The 22,708-nt window shown below is 49.3% G+C and overlaps 4 protein-coding genes across 4 annotated transcripts in view; 3 read left to right on the plus strand and 1 right to left on the minus strand.

Moving 5' to 3' along the window:
• The window catches only part of fndc3ba (fibronectin type III domain containing 3Ba), a 28,378-nt gene extending 21,309 nt beyond the window's left edge, over nucleotides 1-7,069 (plus strand). Inside the window, exons 15-27 of the mRNA XM_068751549.1 lie at nucleotides 117-203; nucleotides 845-980; nucleotides 1,248-1,319; nucleotides 1,609-1,727; nucleotides 1,817-1,922; nucleotides 2,005-2,177; nucleotides 2,502-2,615; nucleotides 2,722-2,871; nucleotides 2,997-3,277; nucleotides 4,476-4,700; nucleotides 6,193-6,359; nucleotides 6,552-6,679; nucleotides 6,758-7,069. Of these exons, the coding sequence (XP_068607650.1) occupies nucleotides 117-203; nucleotides 845-980; nucleotides 1,248-1,319; nucleotides 1,609-1,727; nucleotides 1,817-1,922; nucleotides 2,005-2,177; nucleotides 2,502-2,615; nucleotides 2,722-2,871; nucleotides 2,997-3,277; nucleotides 4,476-4,700; nucleotides 6,193-6,359; nucleotides 6,552-6,679; nucleotides 6,758-7,069 (2,070 nt within the window). The remainder of the gene's footprint in view (nucleotides 1-116; nucleotides 204-844; nucleotides 981-1,247; nucleotides 1,320-1,608; nucleotides 1,728-1,816; nucleotides 1,923-2,004; nucleotides 2,178-2,501; nucleotides 2,616-2,721; nucleotides 2,872-2,996; nucleotides 3,278-4,475; nucleotides 4,701-6,192; nucleotides 6,360-6,551; nucleotides 6,680-6,757) is intronic.
• Nucleotides 7,070-11,691: 4,622 nt separating this feature from the next.
• Nucleotides 11,692-14,029, minus strand: LOC137907798 (growth hormone secretagogue receptor type 1-like). Its single transcript, XM_068752156.1, has 2 exons — nucleotides 13,195-14,029; nucleotides 11,692-12,002 (listed from the first exon to the last, which is right to left on the minus strand). Exons 1-2 carry the CDS (start codon nucleotides 14,027-14,029, stop codon nucleotides 11,692-11,694), a joined length of 1,146 nt encoding a protein of 381 aa, XP_068608257.1.
• A 2,248-nt stretch (nucleotides 14,030-16,277) lies between these two features.
• Nucleotides 16,278-22,708, plus strand: part of pld1a (phospholipase D1a) — a 52,330-nt gene continuing 45,899 nt past the window's right edge. Inside the window, exon 1 of the mRNA XM_068751596.1 lies at nucleotides 16,278-16,365. The gene's annotated coding sequence lies outside the window, so the exon portion shown is untranslated. The remainder of the gene's footprint in view (nucleotides 16,366-22,708) is intronic.
• LOC137907282 (synaptotagmin-16-like) lies at nucleotides 16,721-20,859 on the plus strand. The gene is made up of 4 exons (XM_068751597.1): nucleotides 16,721-16,958; nucleotides 17,075-17,243; nucleotides 17,460-19,570; nucleotides 20,792-20,859. The coding sequence occupies exons 1-3, from the start codon at nucleotides 16,848-16,850 to the stop codon at nucleotides 17,771-17,773; spliced, it is 594 nt and encodes a 197-aa protein (XP_068607698.1). The 5' UTR covers nucleotides 16,721-16,847; the 3' UTR covers nucleotides 17,774-19,570; nucleotides 20,792-20,859.

Genomic DNA, 22,708 nt, shown 5'->3' on the forward strand with positions numbered 1-22,708 from the left:
TGAGCCCCCCCCCCCCTGTCCCTCCATCCGTTTCCTGTCGCTTTAGAAAGCTCTTTATGAGAAAATGTACGTTCAGACATGAAGCTTGAAGTTAACAAACGGATTTTATCCCACAGGGAACCGACTTTCATCCAAAGTACACTGGAGAAAACCTGACCTGTACTGTCCAAGGTCTGAAGAGGAGCACGCAGTATAAATTCAGAGTGAGTCCGGACGCCATTGAATGCTTCATCACAGAAACATATAACAATGGCTCGATAACAAGCATTATTAATGACATTGTTCTTCTTTTACTACTTGCTCAAATCTGGGGCAGTTGTTTTTCCCGGTAATTGCTCAGAATGTTTCCATGGATACCAACGCATTCAGCCATCTTTGACCGCTATCACAACCTCCATCAATCCTGGGAAGGAAGAGGCCGTTTTTTCCACCAGCGACGCAACTGCAATTTAAGCAGCGGCGACACGAGGCAATCCGCTAACTGTTTGGCCGTTAGCGGCGGCCGTCCAGCTGCTCTGAGAGCTGTGATTGGTGCTCGTAATGAGAGGGACACATAATGTACCCGCGGTGACTGTGTTTGCAGCCATTTTACCTTACATGTACTCACACACACACGCATGCATGAACTGAGTCATCAGACGTTCACCTCCGTGTCCTCTGCTAATGGAAGAGCGGGAGAAACAAAAAATGCGGGAGGGAGCAGGGAGTAATGGCTCCCATCAGGCTCTCCTTGATGGATTTCTCTGTAACGCTCGCTGAGCCCTCTTTTTTTTTTTGTCTTCTCTGCCTTTCCTGTCCTCCTCCAACCGTCCTCCTCATCCCTCCGTTCCGTCCCTCCCTGCAGCTCATAGCGTCAAACATGGAGGGGAAGAGCAGTCCCAGCGAGGTGTTGGTGTGTACCACCAATCCGGATAAGCCGGGTCCTCCATCAACGCCCTCGGTTGCCGGGGCAACACCCTACGGATTTACATTAACATGGGGTAAATACACAAACTGCTCTCACGTGATCGACAGATCCATCATTTTCCGCCTCATTTTTCTTTCCTTACTTTTGTGACGACGAGGCTCCCATTGGTCCCAGAGTAACATCCAAGAAATCTGGAAAGGGTTCCAGGTTCCCCCCCCCCCCCCATCACCCTCCCCCCCCAAATCATCTTAAATATTAATGAAAAAGAAACCTGAAGATTCAGTACTATTTGCCTGTTGTATGTGATGTGATTTAATCTGACGGTTCTTCTGCTCCGCAGATCCCCCCCAGGATAACGGGGGCTCAGAGGCCCTCACCTATCTGCTGGAGATCTCTGAAGGATGCTCTGAATGTACGTCTTTCTTGTTTGTCCGTCCATTCATGTCCCACTTTCCGGCTGCACCTGCTTCTCGGGCTTCTGGGACAGACGATGGGTTTAATTCAGGCATCGTGTTGTTGATCGATCAGTTGAATCAATCAAACCTGAACATCTTATACCCTTAAACATTATTATGAGCTGAAGTATAAATGGAGCCCGCAGCTTCAGAGCCGGCTGTTTTGAATCGGGTCAGCTGTGCGATGCTCTGACGTGCGCGTCGGCTCATGTCGTCCTGTTCGCTGAGGTTACGGTGTGTTTGCAGCGAGTCAGTGGGAGGTAGCGTACGGTGGTGCAGCAACCGAATGTGTGTGTGAGCGCCTGACACCTGGAACCTTCTACCGCCTACGTGTGTGTAGCATCACCACCGGCGGACACAGCCCGGTAAAACAACAACACACACACACACACACCGATGTCTCAGTCATCAGTCAAACTGATCTATAAATTAAGCTCTAATTTATCTCTTGAAGTGCGCCGTTAGCGTTCCAGTCCGTACATTAAGTGTCCCACCAGGCCCCTGCCAGCCGCCGAGGATTGTGGGTAAAGCCAAACACAAGGAGGTGCAGTTGGAATGGGGTGAGTATAAACGCGACGTGATGTTTGAGCAGCAACGAAGTGTCTCACCAAACATATTCACGCGTGTGTGTCTTCTCTCCAGACCCCCCCGTGTCCGAGGGGGTGTGTGAGGAGTGTGTGTTCAGCCTGGAGATGAGCGAGGGCGACGGCGAGCTGGCAGAGGTCTACCGTGGCTCAGAGCTGCAGTGCACCGTGGGTAGTCTGCTGCCCGGCGCCACGTATGTGTTCGGACTGCGAGCTGCCAACGAGGCCGGGGTGAGACATGCAGAGAGACGGCAGGAGGGGCGGATAGAAGAGGGAGGGAAATGAGCAGACACAGGAAGTGGCAATCTGTGCTCTGATTGGCTCTTTTTGTGACGCACAGACTACCTCAATAAAGGTTGCGATTTAATATTAAGTTCGCTTTGATGTGATATAACACGAATAAAGCTTTACGCTTAACCAGTGATGAATGTTTTTCATGACGTCACAACTTTTCTTCATTTCGCGTCGTGGAAAATTTAAAAATTCCTCTTTTCTTTTTGCTTTTGTCCATTTCTGTTAAAATCAATCCTGACGCCTCATCCGCCTGTTTTTCAGTTTGGAACATACGCTGAGCTGACGGAAGTGACGACTGCGGCGGGTCCTCCTGGCCAGTGTGGGGCGCCGCTCATCACTCTAACCGGTAACACCTGTGTGACGCTCAGCTGGGAGGTGAGACGCCCTTGTACCTGTCAGAGGAAAACCCAGACAGTTCCTGTTTTAAATACAGCGTTTTGATTGGGTCCCTGAGCTCCGGTGTGTTGTGTTTGTCCGTCAGAGTCCCGAGGGATCGGGGTCGGACGTCTCAGAGTACCGTCTGGAGTGGGCGAGGGAGGACGACCCCATGGAGCTCATCTACTGTGGGCCGGACACTCAGTGTGAGATTTCAGAGCTGACGGCCGCCACGAGTTTCTGCTGCAGGCTACAGGTGACGTACGGCGTTGGACACGGACGCCACGGTCCTTATTGGTGTCAAACGCAAACAGTATTTCTAATCTCAAACGTTCATCAAAGGACCAAATGAGCTTCCTGGTTTCCTTGTGTCCGTCTCAGGCCATGAATCAGGCGGGGGGCGGTCCCTTCAGCGAGCAGGCCATTTTCCAGACCCCTGCCACAAATCCCGACCCGGTCTCCTCCCTCGCCCTCCTGGACCTCCCCGCATCCTCGGAGTCGGTTCACTCCCCGTCAAACTGCCTCCTCCTGAAGTGGGAAGAGCCAAACGGCAACGGAGCAGAGATCACGTCCTACGTCATCACCCTGGACGACCAGAACATTACGGTGGACTCGGGGACGAGTCACCTGGTCACGGACCTGCAACCAGACAGCGAGTACAGGTCAGTGATCCCGACCAGCGCCACCCGTTGGGAATCATTTCTGTAGTTTGTTGCTGCCGCCACAAGGTCCTGATGCTCCTCCCCGTGAGGCAGAAACTCAGAACCTGGTTCTGTCCCGCGACCCGTCCTCAGAGCCGGTGGTTGACGGGTCGCAGACTGAACATGAGCTGGATGTGTCTGCAAGAACCTTTTGTTTTTCGGGAGTTATGCTCACATGAGAACACTCTTCGGGGAAAATATCAATGGAGTTAATGGGCACGATCGGATCAGAACGGTGGAGGTCCGAGATGTTATTTCAGCTTATTTTCTGTTCATTACCTTCATATCTGGACTCCATGTTTGCCTCAGACCTGCAGTAAACAGCTGATCTGAATCACACTGTTACCTGCGTTCGCGTGTCTGCGTGTGCGTGTGCGTGCGTGTGTGTGTGTGTGTGTGGTGAGTTCTCTGAATCGAGGGTGGGGCTGTTGGGGGCTGAGTGATCACACACCATTGTTTTCCCTCAAGTTGTTTGTGTCCCAATGTCACTCTGCTCCCTTACATAATGACTGCCAATGCTGTGTGTGTGTGTGTGTGTGTGTGTGTGCGTGTGTGTGTCGTTGACAGTATGCCGGTTGTTATTTCCAGTAGCAGGGCACTTCAGATCAGATTATTGATATTTTATTCGAGGTACAGCGGCCATGCTGCTGTGAGGAGGTCTGTGTTTTCCGTGCTGGTTTTAAAATGTCTCCGTTATCAGGTTAGCTTTAATGTCATAATATTTATACGTCCATGTTTTAATTGCCACCTTAACTACTGGAACATTGTGTAAGTCATAATTTAGAACTTCATTCACAAGCAACAGTGCTGTGAAGAAAGGAGCCGGCCCAGAGCGACCCGGCAGTAAAAAGAACGAGGAGAAAGGAGGAAACCTGGAACAAAGACTGGACTGATGGGGGGGGGGGGGGTATTGTGATATCAGTGGGTGTCAACAGCAGATCGTCTCCGTGGTTTTCCAGGAGAGACTTAAAGTGTTCCTCTAGAACAAAGAATCGATTGAGCATTTCTCGGAAAACTGTTGTTCTCGGGATTAAAGGAAAAAGTGGGTCAGTCTGAACGGTCCGGAACCCGGATCGGCCTCCTCACTGGAGGGGGTGCACCGTGAACGCACAAACAAAAACAGATTCTCCACCAATAACATGTTTGTCTGCCGTCACAGGGTCCAGATCCAGGCGGTCAACGACATCGGAACCGGTCCCTTGAGCCCACCTGTGATGGCTAGGACACGCCCCCTCCCGCCAGCCCCACCCCCTCTGGAGTGCTCGGCGGCCGGCCCTCAGAGCCTGAAGCTGAAGTGGGGAGAAAACGCCGGCAGCACGCACAGCCGCGCCCTGTTGACGGACGACGTGGCGTACATGCTGCAGATGGAGGACAAGAACCACAGGTGGAGAGAAAACACACGCTATGACATCACTGTTACCTCAGAGTCTGGACCGGGCCGTCCAGCAGTGGAGGGTCCTGAACCTGGGTGGCTCAGAATGAACATGATGATGAAGACCCACGGAGAATCACGGCCGGTCCTGATTGGCTGCGGCAGCGTTATGTTGATGCCGCATGAATTAATGGCCCCTCTGGAGTCCTGCTCCCTACATAGATCTCCTCTAAACATCCACCTCTATCGGTTGGCACAGCCAATCAGGAGCCCCGAGGTCGATGACACACGCACGCACACACACACACACCGTGTTTACAGTAACCAGATGTACCAGTGAGGAGTCACGCTGAGCACACTGAGAACCAGCTGGGGCACAGCCTCAAACAATCAGCCTCCGTTTAATTAAGGAGGAGGAGCAGGAAGAGGAGGAGGAGGAGGAGGAGGAGGAGGCTGCAACATGGTTGTAACCAGGGAAGCGACACATGTCTGAAGATCAGTCCGGTCCAGTGGAGCGACCATCCACACGACGGCCACACCTCTGTGTGGCTGTTCGATGATGTCATTAATTGAATCCGTGCTTCCTCTCTCCCGGGCCGTGATTGGTTGACCCGCCATAAACACATCTTCGACCGCAAAATGAAAAGGGCCTCCAGCGTAGAGTTGTCTGGTTGTTCGCTAACGTGTTTGCGTTTTCGTCTCATAATTGCTTTGCTGTCGGCTCACAATGGAGGTGATGACATCATTCTGCCGTAATTTGTTTGTTTTAATGACACGCCTCTTAAAATCAAATCATGACATCATTAGCATCGCGCTGCTTTAGGTAGAAACACGTCTCGTCTCTACGACGCATTCATTGGTTTTCACCGAGCAATATGAGGGGCGGAGCTACGGCACTGCGCCGCGTGGCGTTGACCGCTAGCGGTCACGTGTGACATCTGACATGCCGAGTCGTGCTGTTGTGAAGATCGAGATAACGTGACCCAACAGCGTTTTACCTTCCCGCTGGATCCCACCGTGCTGTGATGAAATCGCCATGGTAACCAGATGTGATCATCTCATGAAGGGATTGTTTTCCTACCGAACATATTGAAGGGATTTTTCTTTGTAAGCAGACGTGACGAAGGGCTTTAATTGCTCTGATTTTGTTCTTGATGCTCGTGTCTTTGGAGAATTTGCCTTTTATGTCTTGGTCTTATTAACGGACATCGTCTCGTCGTTGTCCCCCCACCGGCGGGTTTGTCCTTGATAAAATCTTATTTTATTTTTCCTCCTGCTTCTTATCTCCACTCATGCAGACATTTGTCCTCACTGTGTCCTTGCGTCCTCTGGCTGGGGGAAGACACTTGTCATGTGACACAGCTGTTGTGAGTGTGTGAATGATTGTCTGTCTATGTGTGATGAACTGGCGGCTCATCCAGGGTGTGCCCGGCCTCTCGCCCGTCGGTCCAGAAGATGAATGAATGAATAATTCGACGCTCATCCCCTTCCTCTCTGTTCCAAGGTTTGTGACGATCTACCGCGGCCCCAGCCACACCTACAAGGTCCAGAGACTGATGGAGTCGAGCAGCTACACCTTCAGAATACAGGCCGTCAGCGACGCTGGGGAGGGACCCTTCTCTCACGCGCACGTCTTCTGCACCACCAAGTCCGTTCCCCCCGCCCTCAAAGGTAACGGCCAGTGTCGGTCGGTGACTTCATGAAGTTGGGTTCATGAGCTTTTTTCTCTGAGTCCAGACCATCATGGCGGATGATGGCGTCCCTCATGGCTGACTGTTTGTCCTCCTGCTTTACTGGCTGAGTACAACTTCCTGTCTGACTTATCCCGTTTGTTTGTTTTTGTTCGTTCTTTTTTTCCGATAGCTCCCAGAGTGCACCAGCTGGAGGGGAACACCTGTGAAGTCACATGGGAGAGCCTTCCACCAATGAGGGGGGATCCTTTGAGCTACCTGCTCCAGGTGCTGGTGGGACGAGAGTCAGACTACAAACAGGTCCGACACACACACACATCTAAACAGACAGGGTAAAGCTGGTGGGGGTGCTGATGAAGACTCTTTCTCCGGTGTCAGGTCTTTAAGGGAGAGGAGGCGGTGTTCCAGGTCTCCGGTCTGCAAGCTAACACAGACTATCGTTTCCGCGTGGGCGCTTGCCGCCGCTGCCAGGACTCGTGCCAGGAACTGTGCGGGCCGCTGAGCCCCTCCTCGTTGTTCACGCTGCGCCGCAAGGAAGCGACATCGTCAGGAGAGCCGTGCACGGCGGCAGCGGGAAGAGGAGCGGGCCTGATCTCCAGCGACGAGCGCTTTGCCGCGCTCATCGTCTGCGTGTTCGCAGGCTTCTCCATCCTCGTCGCCTGCCTGCTGCAGTACTTCTTCATGAAGTGAGGGAAATTTAACTCTAGGATAGAAAGAGAAATCTATGAACGGATGAATCAAACACTTGATCTTGTTTTTTAATATCAGTTCCGGCTTTTCTCCCTCGTTCCCGTCGTCTTCTCCCGGTCCGGTCGCCTCCCGTTTGTATTCGCTACACCTCGGCCGGATAATCAAGCCTTAAACTAGCTGTAAGCAGACTCCTCAGACTGAGTGCATGTTTCTATTTTGTATTTTTTTATGCGTATCTAAACGAGTAGAGCGTGTATATTTCCAGACGGTCATTGCCTTACTTCTTGTTTTTAATGTCTGTATTCATTTCAGCCATATTCCGATGTAGGCTTTCAGAGCTTTAGCAGTTATTATCCATTTATTACGACTCTACAGGCTGTCAGTTCATGCAACCTGCTCACACACACACACACACACACATACACATACACACTTCCACCAATCAGCTTTCAGCATTCAATCAGCTACCAAAGTGATGCAATCCATGTGTGGTGTAAGATGCTGCTATCCTGTGATTTTATTATCTAAAGAATGGAACCAGTAATCTAATATATATATATATACACTATATGTTTAAACAAATATATATGATGCTACAGGAGTGATGTCACAGAAGGGATGGTGACGTAAGGTCAGTGTGAATTGGGAGGAGCCCTGGATTAGGTGTTGAGGCCAGGCTGGGATTGTGATTGGCTTAGCCGGGCTTTGTTTGAGCGGTCAGTTCTACTACCTAGCCTCTTCATGTGTAGCTTCAGTATTGTCGCACAGCGGGAGGTGCTAGCGGCGTGCTGGCTGCCCTTCTCAGAGCTGAGGGCTGTACTACGGAGCGGCTTCAGGTGGACCGTTTCAGTCGGGGGGGGGGGGGGGGGGGTCCTTGCAGGTGATGCTAGTGGCTAACTGAATGGTGGCCTCCATCTTCTTTAGGAGGCACGTTAGCATTTTTGTTGTAAACGCCAGAACCAGACTGTCGGTTTTAATGAATGAAAAATGCGGTACGAGAGAGTTAAAGCTACTTTAGCGTTCATCCACATCTGAAGATAACAACACGGCGTGCTCTACGACACCGTGCCGTAAACGCCGGCTCTTCTTTGTGGGTTTATCTTCTTGATCTCAGGAAATTCCTCTCCTGGGATCTGGTTTCCTTTTTGACCCACGAGCGTCCGTATCAATCGTTATCCAAATAAGAATCCGGTCAGACATACGGTTCCCTGTTGACCGTCGCGGTTCTGCTCCCTTAAGGAAGACTTGTGGACGTGACCTGTTGACCCCGGGGTCAAACCTCGGGGTCCTCCAGGAGGCGCTGCAGACGGGGAGGTCTGACTCGAGGATGGCGGGGTTTAGCTCTGATCTCGCCGGCCCTGACCGTCCCTTTGTAGTACAGCCCTCTGGGAATCCATTAGCGGTTCGCTTTAACGTTAGTCTTCCTGACATTTAGCCGCTGCAGTTCTGAACGTTCTCCTCGCGGCTTCTCTGTGAATCGATTGGCTCCTCTCCTGCTGTGATTGTGTGATTACCTTCAGCTCTGACTCTCCTCCTCCTGCTTCGATCCATCCGTCAGCCTTTCTGTATAAACGGTGCTTTATTGACATGTAATCAGAGCCCTGGCCTCTTCTCAGACGGACATGTTCTCTAACCAAACGCGCCTTCAATGGAACACGGTGAAGGGCATTCTGACACCCCCCCCCCCCCCCCGTCACCTCAAAAAACAAAGCCAAGGTACACGATCCAAAGAAGAGCTGCAGGATCACGGAGTCAAGTGGGCCCATCTGGGGGGGGGGGGGAGCTCAGCTCTGATTGGCAGCCTGTAATGCACCTCAGGGATACGGCCTTACAGAGAGGAGAGCATCATCATCGTGGCCGCTGTCTTCCTCGCGCTCCTCCTCCTCGTGCTGGATCTGTCTACGCTGTGCCTTGCTCCTGAGTGTCAGTCAGCAAAGTGCTCCACACCTTTGCCAAAGTTGATGGGAACGTTAAGTTAGAGTCTTTTCTAGGTTTTTATTTATACTATATATTTGCATACAGTACTTTACATGCCAATTACAGTGCAATCTTCATTTATTTATTGTTTAAAGATTAAGAGAACAGTGTAGTTTATATACTAATTTTTCCTTGTAGCATGTTTTTTTTAGGTTGTATGATTAAGGCCAGCATTCCTGTATCTCAGTAACCCTTTAGGTGTTTCTCTTGGGAACCTGTAGCTAAGTCCGTGTCGTCGTCGTCGTCGAACATGTAACCAAACGTCTTCATCTCCTGCTCGGGCCGAACGCAGCCAAGCAGCTCTTCATGTTCGTACCGCTTAGAGACATGTAGCAAAGCCTGGGTCGTGGACGCAGCGTTTCCCGAGGGCGCCGCTTTTTGGGCCGTTTTTATACGATTATTACGCCGCATCTGATCTCTCGACTGTTTCTCTCGCCAAAGTGCAGGCTTCTCCGCGTCCGCTCGATGATCTAAAGGGTTCTGTGATGCATTATTATTATTCTTTCAAAAAGGAAAACACATTAACTTGGTCTGTGATTACGCTTCTTTTCATATTATCTTTTTTTTTTAATTATTATTTTTTGTAAAGCAACAGATGTGCCATGTTCAGATGTGTCGCCCCCTTCTGGAGGACGGAAACCTGACTTTTTTGCGTAATCCGATCGGACATTCGGTGGCCGTAATACTATTGATCCTGTTTCAGGCTTGTTTTGTATCCAGTATTTTGTTCAGAGATGATATAAGAGATATCTATAGAGCTATAGAAATGACTAACAGAGTTCAAGCACTTTTCTTATGCCCAGCGTCAGACTTTGGGGGTTCCGGCGAGAGAGAGAGGGGCGGCACCTTCACTCTGTCCCAAACACTACAGCCGACGGCGGCTGTCTCCTTCATTGTCCCGTCGGCGCCGGCTCCCTGCACAAACTAGGGCAACAAAGGAAGTCCACAGGGAGCACGGTGCCCCTCTCGAACCCGCTCGTGGTCCCCATAGAGCCCTGATGGTGTCGCCCACCCACAGCCCCCTTATTTCCCCCCTTTGAGCCATGGCGCCCCGATGGGAGTAACCCGTCCCGGGTCTATTGGAGCGGGGCGTTTCAGGGCAGGGTACTCCCTTTCCTTGTTTTTTGTTCTTTTCAGAGCGCTGGCGGTGAAATCGATGCCCCAGCAGCCCCCCCCCCCACGTCTGTGCCTTCTGATCAGTTCATTTTCCTCCTTTTCATTTTTTTTTTTTTGGTCATGTTTTTTGTACATTTTACAGTAAGTAGAGATATTGACTGAGAATTTGGCGATTCGACAAAGACTCACAGGTATTTAACTATTTTTTAAGCGAGACAAACGTATTTTTACCTCACGATTTAAAAACAAACATTCCAATGTCGTCGTGGTCTACGAATTGAGTAAAAAAGAAATTCATGCATTTCTTCTTGTAAATGTTAGACTATTGCATATGCATTATATAAAAGAAACTGCCATATCAATTTTAATGTATAGATTTTTGCAAATACTACCCTATGTATGTAAGACATAACTGTATCGGTAGCGTATATATAATATATTTATGCCCAATAAATGTTTTGATTTTTTTTTTCTGACTCTGCGTCCTGCTGTTTGTTTTATTGTGATCACACACACACACTCCCTCAACATTTACCTGATCAATGGGATTTTAAAAACCTTAAAGATGATCAACTATCAAGGATTTATAAGTCGCATGATCATCCGTCTAAAAACTCCACCTGTTGGAATGAATCCTGACGACACCCTGGACAACAAGCCGTTGTTTCCTGGTGTGTCTCCGTTTGCTGCAACAGGACATAGAATTCGCAAGCAAGACGGCGTGGTGGCGCAGTGGTTAGCCCTGTCACTTCACAGCAAGAAGGTTATGGTTTGATTCCCATCTGCAAAGTTTGTATGTGCTCACCGTGTTTTCTCTGGCTTCCTCCCACCATGCATGAGTTGGTTAAGTTAAATTCAGAGGTCAACATCAGCTGGGAAAATGCACATCAGGTTTTCCTCCTTTTAATTAACATCCATCCTGTACATGAGTAAACTGCCTTTAACGTCTCTTTCATTAAAGCAGCTTTTTACAAACAACTATTTACAATCGAACGATGACATCACTGACAGACCGTCTGCACGTTCATGACACTGTTACAAAATGATTTGCTATGAAATGTGAAGCTCTGCAAAGTAATACTTTGCCACTCATTGAAAACGGAAACCTTTGTCATACAGAATTCAGTACAAGGCTTTTAACCCTCTGCTGCTGCTTTTGTCTTTATATTTTCATGAGCGCATTAAACCATGTTGGACCCTCCTCTTCCTCAGCCTTGCCGGATCACATGAATCACAGTGGCCAATGGAACGCCCAGAAGAGAGCTGAACACACCTGTGGATTATATACATTATATGTTCATGTTACTACATGTCATCTTTACATTTATTCTGTGTTTATTTTATTCTAATAATTCTCTGGCTCAGTCTCAGATTTTAACCCCTTAGGAAACAAACATTCCAGGTTTCGGGTCCGATGATCTCCATCTTGTCGGGGTCGTTTTCTTTTAGGCTGCTGCTGATTGTGGATTTTGTGTTATCCGAGTTCCTCCTATTGTCAGATGGCAGAATCTGCAGACTCTTTCGGGGTTTTAGGAGCTGACCGACCCCATCCATCCGTTGGAGCCGTCCCCCTTCACTGTGCTCGCCGTGCGGCCTCGCTGCGGTTGGCGGTCAATCAGGCCGAAGAGGCGCGTCGCTGCGCCGCGGTACTTCCAGGACATGGTGTTGTAGAGGATGGGGTTGATGGCGGCGCTCAGGTAGAAGAGGACCACCGACACCAGGCTGCAGTACTCCGAAAGCAGGGACAGCAGTGGAGACGGAGCGTCCAGAGAACGGAACTGGAGGTAGCGACCCACATGGAACGGCAACCAGCACAGGATGAAGGCCACCACAACCACCACTGGAGGAAGAGGAGGAAGAGGAGGAAGAGGAGGGTGAGGAAACCTCTAAGAGCGTTTCTTGATCTCCATATTTCACTGTTTCCAGGATACGTCACACAAAGACTCTCAACATTTTAACATGCTGACGTTTGGCGTACAAGCTGAGAGTTCCGGTAACAGGATTTTGATGTTTATGCATGGCAGGCCACCCAGAACCTTCGGCTTCACAAGGACCACAAACATTTCAGAGGTCGTCCTCGTTCCTCCTCTTCAATCCCTGTTTCTACTTAACGCCTCTGAACTCAGATCCCTCCAGGATCCACAATTCTGTCTATGATTAACGTTTTATATTAATCTGTCTGGAGCGATATCAATCGCATGTCTGCCTCAGCTTCAAGACATGTGGAAGACAGAAAAAATATCTTCTGGATTCACTCTTCACCCGGGTTCGTGGGAACCGGTTTGGAGCTAAACAACAAAAACAGACTGAAGTTCAAAGACTTCGTTCCTGCCATGGGACAAACTCTTCTAGCATGTTTCACGGAACCCAGTCGGGTTCTTTCTTAGGTCCTAACAGACAAAAAAATCTGATGCTTCAGTCAAAACATCCCATAATTTTATAATGTAATGTCCTAAAGCAGCAGCTGACAGACACATGCTAGCATAGCAACAGGCTGATCAGTCGTGCAGTTTATTTTGATGATGTACATTTATATAATAAATATATGTGTGTGTGTGTGTGTGATTTTTTTTACATCAATGCGTCTTCATAATAATTATTTATAAAACTTCAGAATTCAGTCCTCAAACAAGACAGCTGGAAAAGGAAGGATAATTTGTCAAATATTAATTAATTAATCTTTTCATTTATATATTCAGTTGTACCCGTCTGTAAATTCTTATTCATCGAGACTAGAGGTTGTTTAGTCACGTGATCCATTTATATTAAGGGGATTCAAACTCATTTGCCTTTGCCTGAATTTTTAGGATGGAAATTTGAGGTCAGTGTGTTTTTTTTAATGCCAAAAACATGTTGTGATGATGTCACGCGTTTCCAACATCTTGTAATATTCCGAATCAGAATCAGAATAAGTTTATATTATTCTAGTATAAAGATATTTAAGAAGAAACATAAAAATTGACATATTTTAGAGGTGTCTTCAGTGAAAACAGTGCCCTGTCTGTGCGTAATTACGCGCTCGCCGAACTCACCCAACATCTTGATAGTCTGCCGGTTGCTCTTGTCGCGGTGAGCGATGCGTGACTTGGTGGTCGTCTCCCGGTGTCTCTGCCACAGCCGGCGGCCAATGAGGCTGTAGAGCACCGTGAGAAAGAACACCGGCATGAAGAAGAAGACGGAGCTCAGCCACACCATCGCCCCCATCAGGCCGGACTCCACCGCGTACTGGGTCATCCGACACTCCCGGGTGTCCTCCGGGGACAACGCTGTCTCATTCGGCCCCCAGCTGTGATTGATCGGCCCCACGCTGTCCCGCTCCACTCCCACCATGACGAACACGGGTCCGGCACTCAGCAGAGACACTGTCCAGAGGAGGAGGATGAGCGCCCGGACCCGCCGTTTGGTGACCAGCGCCTTGGCGCGCAGAGGGAAGCAGATGGCCAGATAGCGCTCCACGGACAGCGCCGTGATGCTCAGGATGGTGGAGTAGGTGCAGGACTCCGACACGAACTGGAACAGCTTGCAGAGGGCGACCCCGAGGCTCCAGGGCCTGTACCTCCACATGCGGTACAGGTCCAGGGGCATGCACAGGAAGATGAGCAGGTCGGACACCGCCATGCTGCACAGGTACAGGTTGGTGGTGGTGCGCATGTCCCGGTACTTGCTGACCACCAGGATGGTCATCACGTTCCCGGCCACCCCGACCAGGAACAGCAGCGTGCAGGCGGTGGTGATGGCGGCGAGGAGGGGGATGGAGTAGTAGTTGAGCGGAGGGAAGCCGGGCTCCGTGATCCAGGAGGTGTTGCGCGTCTCGTCCCAGCTGCAGTTCTGGGAGAGGCACTCCGACCCACTGGGCCAGGAGGGCATTCTGATTAGTCACGGGTCGGAGACTCCACCGGTCTGGAGCTCCTCCAGGTCTCCCATCATCTCTGTCGTGCAGCCGTGCGTAAAACCAAGATCTCCGAGAGGCGAGTCACACCTCCGAGTGCTGAGACCCTCCAGAGAACAGATCAAACATCCAGGGGCATGTGGGTGCAGCACAGATTAAACGTTGCGCATCGTGGAGGATTATCGGACGCTGCAGCAACACGAATGGATCTTAAATAAACAGTCTAGTTTAGTGCTGGAGCCTCAACCCGGTCCAAGCAAGGCGGGGGGGGGGGGGCAGCAGGTGAGGGGGGGGGGGGGGGTCGTGGTGACGCTGATACAACCATCATCAGAACTTCGGAGGAAGAGGAGCCACATCTGCTCCTCTGGTCGTGGCGCAGCTCCTCTGAGTGGATGTGAGTGGCGCGAACATGATATACAGGTGAGGCGCTGGGTGGGGAGGGGGGGTCATTGAGAGCAGTCCTGTACTGCAGCGCCACCCACAGGTGCGCAGTTGTTTTACATCAGCGGAGCACATCGGAGTCAGAATGACATGATCCTGTGTGTGTGTGTGTGTGTGTGTGTGTGTGTGTGTGTGTGTGCGTGTGCGTGTGTGTGCGTGCGTGTTGGACAGACACCAAAACAAACAATGAAATGAAACGATTTAATCTAAAAATGCATATTGGAACAGGTGCATCTATTTAAATGAGATGCTGATGACGTCAATGAAGTGGCAGCACCTGATTGGTTGCCCCTGAAGTTCCTGCTTTGTCTCCATAATGGGTTAACTATGGCCTGCAGGACAGATTGATCCATCCTGATTGGCCGGAGGCTCTTCCTGATTTGTGTGTTTTCATAACATATCAGAGGCCTCTAAAGTTTCCGACCCAGGGTCGGCCTGCAGGGCTGGTGGTTTTGGGGACATAGTGGACCTGCTGGACGCCTCCTCTGACTGATGTCCGCCTCCCATCATATTCGTGCACCTTATTGCGTTGATGTGAAAGCTCTTATCTCTGTGCCCTTTGAGCTGAAACAAACCAGATAAGCCGACGTTTATGACCGGGAACCAGGATCTGAATATAACTAAGGACATAAGGAGGACGGCTCTGTGTCCAAAACACACAAAGACCTGTCCCCCTTCAGGTAGGAGTCTGCTGCTGGTCTTGTGTTGTGTTTGTCCATGTATAAATGTTGTTTGTTATCGAGGACTTCACCTGCGAGCTTCTAATTTGTGTGTTTATCTCTGTAGCTCGATCAAGTGGGATGATGATGATGATGATGATAGTGATGAAGACAGTAGCGGGTTTCATGTCTGACTGCATCCTGCATCTGTTTTGTTTGTTTGTTGTTTGTGCGCTTCGGGGGCGTGTCTCATGAACGCGGGTAAACACGGGGCTGTTTGGATCTGAGCTCTGTCTGGGGGGGTGCGGTTCCTCCTTCCGTCCATCAGATGGAGGTAGAAGTCTCTGTTCAGACTTCCGTTGTTTCCCCTCTAATTAAATGACAATTTCAGCTTTCAGGTGTCGTACGGGTGAGTTCAGGTGGAGCTTCCTCATGACGACCAAAGATGGAGTAGGGTCGGTTGTCATGGTGATTTGATGCTGGCCAGAAATCTGAGAACAGATTCTCAACTTGATTATTTCTGGGTTGGGTTGTTTTTTTTGTGCGCAAGGTAGAGTTTCGCTGCGCGAAGACCGTATCAGCTGTGCGTAATTACACACGAGCGCACCTTAGAGGGAACGCTACCTCAGACTCAATTGAGTAATTTAATATTGGTTTTATTTTTATTTGTATTGTTAAATTTGTATTGTTAATTGTGGATGATTTATGTACGAAGGACTTTCAACGGAAACAAGTCCGCAAGGGCTTTTTTGAAATGCTCCTCTTAGACAGGATGTTTGACTTTATTTGTACTGTAATACATGCTACTGTGTGACTGTACTTGTACTCTAACATTCTATCTAATAAATATATTCATCATCATCAGACCCATGTTAGTGTGGAAACTTCTCAGAATGTGACGTCATAGGCGTCGTTCTTCTAGAGTTGCATGAAGAAAAAAAAATCCCCGCCTGTGAGACAACCGGCTGCACCAGTATTAAGATTCCTGCCCCTTCAGCCTCGGCCAATCAGAGGAGGCTGTGGGCGGGTCCTTCCGCTGTGATTGGTTCAGAGTTAGGCAACCCCCCCCCCCCCCTCTTCCTGACGTGTTAACAATTCGGGTGAACCGTTCTTCGGCGTCCCAGACTCAGAGGAGCTGGTTCCGGACCGTCTCCGGTGGATCAGAGGATCGATCAGCGGCCAGGATGGAGAGAGGGGGTCCCGGTTCGGAGCAGGTTGGTCCTGAATACCCCCCCCCCCCCCCCCCCCCGCACCCAGTCCGTGCTGGTGCGGTCTATTTGTGTCTATGGAGGTGCGGGACGGGTAAGGGGAATGCGGTATGTGCTGGTCCACAGATGTGTGTGTGTGTGTGTGTGTGCGCACGCGTGCGTGCTGCTCCTCTCACCCTGCTGTGAACGTTTGTGTCTGGGGCAGGAATGTCCCGAGCCCCCCCACCCCGCTGTCTTCTTATTCTGTGGTCTCTGATCCACATCGTGACCTCTGGCATTCGACAGGCTGCAGAACCCGTCCTCAGTCGGTTCGGCTCGGCTCGGTTCGGCTCTGCTCGGTCGTATCGATCCGTTCATTGCGGCAGAAGACGGCGGTGCAGAAGGGCTCGCTGCGGCACTTCAACGAACGCTTTCGCTTCTCGAACCTGAGCCCGTCTGACCTGCACGTGTCGGCCGTGAGGTTCCGGCTGTACGCGCTCGGAGGCAGGATGTCCCGGGAGAGAATGATGGGTGAGAAAGTGCTGCGTTTGGGTGCGCTCGACCCGGACGGTGCCAAGATGGAGACGGCGCTGGTGCTGGAGCCTTGCAGTAACCTCAAGGTGACTTTTGAGACGCACGCTAGTGTTAGCTGTCACGCCGCATAGCGTCTCTGATCCTCGAGCTCAGGCGGGAGTCGTGAGTCACGGCGTTTTCTCCTTCTGTTGTGTTCCGTCAGACCGTGGGGTCCCAGCTGAGCCTGTCGGCCGTGTCTCGGAGCGACAGCGCCTCATCCAATCAGTCTCTGTCCCACGGCGGCGTCCCAGAACTCCTGATCGGCCTGTCCTACAACGTGGAGCTCGTCAGGGGCAGCCACTTCAGAAATCTGGCCGTCAACAGACCTCCAGGTCTGCAAGCGACAGATGTCGATGCAATAACCCTAAAAATGTGAATGTGATGTCAGTAACGTGTTCCGTCCCTAAACACTGGAACGTTGTTGGAATGTTCTTCCGCGGATCGATTATTCACAGAAGATGTCCTCCAAATGTTCACCCATCTTTACAAACCTTTACAAACAGAAAAGGAAGCAACCAGCTGACGTTGTTTCTGCTTTCTCCTTCCAGACACCTACGGGCGACTCATCCTCCTGAACTCCGTCGGTCACGAGATCTCACGGTGCAAGACGTCGGTGCGCCGCGGCCAGCCCAACCCGGTCTACAAAGAGACCTTCATGTTCCAGGTGGCGCTATTCCAACTGTCGGATGTCACGCTGCTGGTCTCCATCTACACCCGCCGCAGCATGAAGCGCGAAGAGATGGTGGGTTGGATCGCCATGGGCCAGAACAGCAGTGGCGAGGAGGAGCAGCTGCACTGGCAGGACATGAAGGAGAGCCCGGGACAGCAGGTCTGCCGCTGGCACGTCCTGCTGGAGGCGTAGCCTCACCGAAGTGAAGGAAAGTTGATTCTGAATGTTGGGAACTGTGTTTATTGTTTGATCTGCAGAATGGATGAAGACTCGCCGCAGTATTTACACGTCTGCATGCTCAGTCTGCGACCCTCAGGGGGGCTGCAGGTGTAAAACGGTTGTAGTGCCTGTCAGATTCCGAGGTGAAGCGTTGTCCAGCGTGAAAAGAGGATGATCCAAAATGCATGAAGCCTTCTGGTTGCTGCTGTACGCCTGCATGCGTGGAAGACGACCATGTCACCGGCGCTAAAGCCAAAAAGACGTAAAACACCAATATCACCTCTAACTTACAAAAGTGTTTGTTCAGGACATGAATTCTATATTTCTCTTTTTTTTTGTTAGCCTAGCTTTGATGTTTTAGCATGATGGTGGAGGCATTTTTAAATCACAACAACCTCAACTGGCAGAACAGTCAGAAGCTTTAGATGATGAGCAAAGATGCTTTATGAGTTTTCACAAGATGGAAATCATCTCTATCTCTGTGTCGCAGGTAGCCCAGACACCTGGAGCGCCTGACATGTGAACAAATCTATATATTTAGTGTATATAAACAGAAATTAAAAGGCCTCAGATTTAGATGAAGTTATGTGGTGTAGCTGTGTGTTAGCTAACAATTGTGCTTCTGCATGCTAAACTGATGGATGTGTTAGCATACCTTTAGAGGAAGTGGTGGGGGTGTTTTATTACCTTTGGGTAGCCCCTCGGCTCTCCTGCTACGGTCCATGCTAAGCTAGGCTAACTGCCTGCTGGGTCTATTTCCATACTCGATGCACAGACCTGATATCTTTATTTATCTCTTGTAAATAAATATTACCCAAATATAGATCTATTCTCTTCAATCTACACAACTGCTGTTCAAATACAGCTCAATCCAACGTGGGTGTGATAAAATAAGATTTAAAATAAAGATATCTTGAACATTCTGGATCTTATTGGCTCCTGTAGCTGAGGTCCGGGCCATGCGTGTTTTTGTACCGAGTTTGTCTTCGGCCCTTCTTTCTGTTTTCAGCTCTTTACAAATGGTTTAATTCTGAAAACGAGGACAGACATCGGTTAATAAATCATCCTTGTGTTATTGGGAAAAGAGATTTTGAGTTTCACACAGAAAGCCGTCGTGGATTAGAGATTAGAGAAAGTATTTTGTGTTTTTTTTAAGGGTTTGGGGGGAGTTCAGGCTAATCTGGCAGCAGATGCGTTGGTTTTTAAACACGTTTGTGTTTTTTTATTCTTAAAGTTGGCATTGAGTGGGTATCATGGTGTTTAGTCAGTGAAATTATTTTACAAATGAAACACTTATTTTTGTGACTGAATTTTACATTTAGACCACCAGGGAATTTGAATTAAACATAATATTATTAGAATAACATTTATGTGTGTTTCAGAATAATAAAGTTCATTTTATAATTGTTCTGTACCCTCGAGGGTTCCTATAAAAACATGTTATTTTAGAGACAGAAAATCGCTTTGGACTGCAGCTGTGCTGAAAGAAAAAAGAGAAACTATGGGGATTGATGCTGGAGCGTCATCGCTGTGCTTACTCAGCCGCCTAGCAACAGGAAACATCAGCCTCCGGGAGGACCAATGAGGGCGCACGGAGACGCTGCTGTGAACGGGATATTTCAGGAGGCTGGAGCGCTGCGAGCGTCTCACCCCGGAGGAGCTCCGTCAGGCTGTCTGCACAAACCGAGGGATCGCCGCGGGACGGACGTCAACGGACGACAGGGACGGGAAGAGGCTGTCACCGAAGTCCCAAGAGACAAGCACTCTAAGGTACAAGAGGCATCGACACATTTGTTCTGCTGTTTTTGTGCTGCTTTAAACCGACGGGGACATAAAATAGAACAATAAAACACAAAGATAGGATTTATCTCGAGTTAAACGAAACACCGTCGAACTTTAATGGTTTGAATTGATCAGATTGAGCAACTTCATTGGTCAAATGTAGGTGAATGAAACACTGAAAACAAAGCGTCTGGTCGCCGGTTCGAATCCGCCGCCTGTTCACACTTCTCCTTCAAATGAAACCCGTTTCATCTGCTGCCCACGCAGGCTGCTTTTACCGGCGATGTTTGCTGCAGGAGAAAATGTATAGCGTGCGTCTCTCTCACACACGTCCTACGCAGCCTCTCTGCTCATGTGTCATCCCACAGATTAAATAATCTGGCAGCAGTTAGATGTTAAAAACCAACGTGAGTCAGCGCAGCAGCTTCAGGGGAGCTGGTGAGAATGTTTCCCACTGTGTGATTGATTTCAGGCTCTCTCTCTCTCTCTCACACACACACACACACACTCAACACCTCCCCTTTGTGCCGCTTCTTGAATTTCAATAAGATTTTTGGCCTTTAATGTGACGACGTTAAAAGGTGAATACAGTTCAGTGTTAAAATAGACTCTATTTATAATAATATTCTCACAAACCACATCACAGAAAAATGTTTTGTTTTGTTCTCCCTAATATCTACACGGATATTTTCAAAAAGTATTAACCTGCTATTTTCTTCTTATTGTCTTCCTGGTTTTTTCAGTTGTATGACATTCTCTCAACTAATCGTTCTATATGCTGTCCAAAAGTGTCTCGCATGCTAATCCTGCTCTCTTTATATGCAGATGATGTTTGAGTGTTTGTGACAAATTCTCCTTGATTTAAAATCATGACCGTAGTTTCAGTTCACGTCAGATAAAACATGAGGATTTCTAGAAGTCTGTTAAACAGCCTTCTTAAGATTTGTCCTTGAACAAATGGTTCAAGTGAACCACCTTTTAATCTCCATGACAACGAGGATCTGTGCTGTGTATGTGACGTGGGTATCCATCATTAATTTATTCGACATGTCCACATAAACATGAGAACAAATGAGACAATGGATAAAATATAACTTCACAAAATGAATCCTCTCACATTGTGTCATTCTTCATCTTATGAACCCGGAGTCTGACCTCCTCCTCTGATAATCCTCCTCATAAACTCCTCCTCTGCCTTTGTGCCTACAGGAGGACCGGAGCTGCATCCTGAAGCTGTCCCTGGAGAAGCTGATGTTCCTGGAGGACCCCGAGGCCTACCTGAGACGCTCCGTCCTCATCAACAACCTGCTGAGGAAGATCCACCAGGAGGAGGAGGAGCTGGAGGTCGAAGAGGAGGAGAAAGAAGAAGATGAAGTAGAGGAGGAGGAGGAAAAGGAGTGGGGCCAGCCGAGGATGCTGTACCCAGACAGGACGAGGGTGAAGGTGCTGGTGATGGACTGCCGCTCCAGTGGGTGTGGCCTGGAGGAGCTGGTGCCCTGTTACCCGTTGGCTGGATGCCTGTACAGCCTGGGCTCCTACCCGGGGCTGGTTCCCAACCCCCAGGTCCTTTTGTACAACCTGGATGATAACGGCTGACTGTCCAGACCCCGCCTTCACGCCTCTGTGCCGTCAGTTCATGTTCCGGGCATGAGAACAAAATCAGCAAGAGGGGAGCTGCCTCGGAGGATCCAGAGCCTCGGAGGGACTCGATTCTCCTCCGGGACGTCCTCCTCTCGTCTCCTTGCTGAGAGGCATCGGTGGAGTGGGGACCCATGGAAACCCTGTTTGTTTCGCAGCCTCGGGATAAACAGGGTCTCTGATGTCCGGGTCAGACGTGGGTTCTGTGAGGAACGTGAAGAGAGCAGGACTTGTTGTTGTTGTTGTGTCATTAATGTTTGTTGTCATCGCTGCTCATGCTAACCGCGAGCACTTTCCGGGATTTACCGACTGCAGTCTACTTTTGATGCATCATTTGTGCTAATGTGTGATTTATGAAGCATTCTGCGTGATAATCTCTCTCTTCTTACCCTGAGGTGCGTTCATGGCCCGTGGGATGACTGTGTCTTTCTGTGTTTTACATCCCTGGTCAATCAATCTGCCGTGACTTTGCTGCCCTCTGCTGGGGGGGTATAAACAGTATAAAGTATAAACAGCAGTGGCGGGCGGTGCATTTTACACCTAGGCCTTCAGTGAAGTCCTACTTAGTCCGACTTGAATAAATACCCCTCATAATACCATCATTTATGACACCACTGCTTTAGAAATAATGTACAAACACACACTTACGCACTACTGGGTGCTGCATCACCTCAATCGTGTACAACACAGGATATTTTTTCCGGAGCATTTAAAAATCAATAAACTGCATCAGCAATTAAAACTCACCACTATACGTGGTACCATCAGAGTTATAAATAAAAGGGAATTTAACATTATTTTTCCAAAACGTTTTAAAGTCCACCATGAAGCTTTAAATTGCGAACTTGCAGTTTAATATAAGAAAGACTGCAACACAACATGTTGTACTTCCACTACAATCACACAGCTGCACCGGCGCACCACATTATTTACATACATTGCATTTACGGTATATCTGTGATTTTATTTCGTTATCATGTTAAATAAACAAAATGTTGGTACTCACCAAAACGGCTGTCCCGTTTGAAAACAAAATCCATTCTCCTTTCTTAAAGTTCCTAAATCCAGTGTTGCTCCAAACATTAAATCGATCCCTTGCAAACAAAAGGCATTCCCAGCAGAACAATTTGCAGCGACCCTCAGAAGCTGTAACCCAAAAGTTTGAAGCCTGGAAGCGGCGTACAAATCCTTTCCCCACCCGGGACAGGTTAGCTAGCTCCGGAACTAGCTTGAAGCTAGCTCTCGTGAGCCGAAGCTAGTAGCTTCTCTGTAAAGGTCCGTCCTGAAAATGGCCTTTCAAGAATATCCACAACCAAATACACACTTTCCCCTCCTTCGGCCATTGTGGGTTAAAAGCGCAGGAATAATTGTGGTTTTATCTTCGGTTGGTCACGCCGTACCGGTGCCAGCTGATTAGCTGATGACGCAATATGCCTAGCGCTGCCCTCTCACACGGAGTATCCAATCACAGGCAGGAAGGCCTTACTT

The sequence above is a fragment of the Brachionichthys hirsutus genome, chromosome 18 (genome assembly GCF_040956055.1).
Source record: "Brachionichthys hirsutus isolate HB-005 chromosome 18, CSIRO-AGI_Bhir_v1, whole genome shotgun sequence".
In the NCBI taxonomy this organism is placed as follows: Eukaryota; Metazoa; Chordata; class Actinopteri; order Lophiiformes; family Brachionichthyidae; genus Brachionichthys; species Brachionichthys hirsutus.

Coding starts and splice junctions, on each gene's coding strand:
- LOC137907282 (XM_068751597.1), top strand. CDS start 16,848: ATGTCCCGGGAGAGAATGATGGGTGAGAAAGTGCTGCGTTTGGGTGCG. Junction 16,959..17,074: donor AGCCTTGCAGTAACCTCAAG/GTGACTTTTGAG, acceptor GTGTTCCGTCAG/ACCGTGGGGTCCCAGCTGAG. Junction 17,244..17,459: donor GGCCGTCAACAGACCTCCAG/GTCTGCAAGCGA, acceptor TTCTCCTTCCAG/ACACCTACGGGCGACTCATC.
- LOC137907798 (XM_068752156.1), bottom strand. CDS start 14,029: ATGCCCTCCTGGCCCAGTGGGTCGGAGTGCCTCTCCCAGAACTGCAGC. Junction 12,003..13,194: donor GCAGACTATCAAGATGTTGG/GTGAGTTCGGCG, acceptor CTCTTCCTCCAG/TGGTGGTTGTGGTGGCCTTC.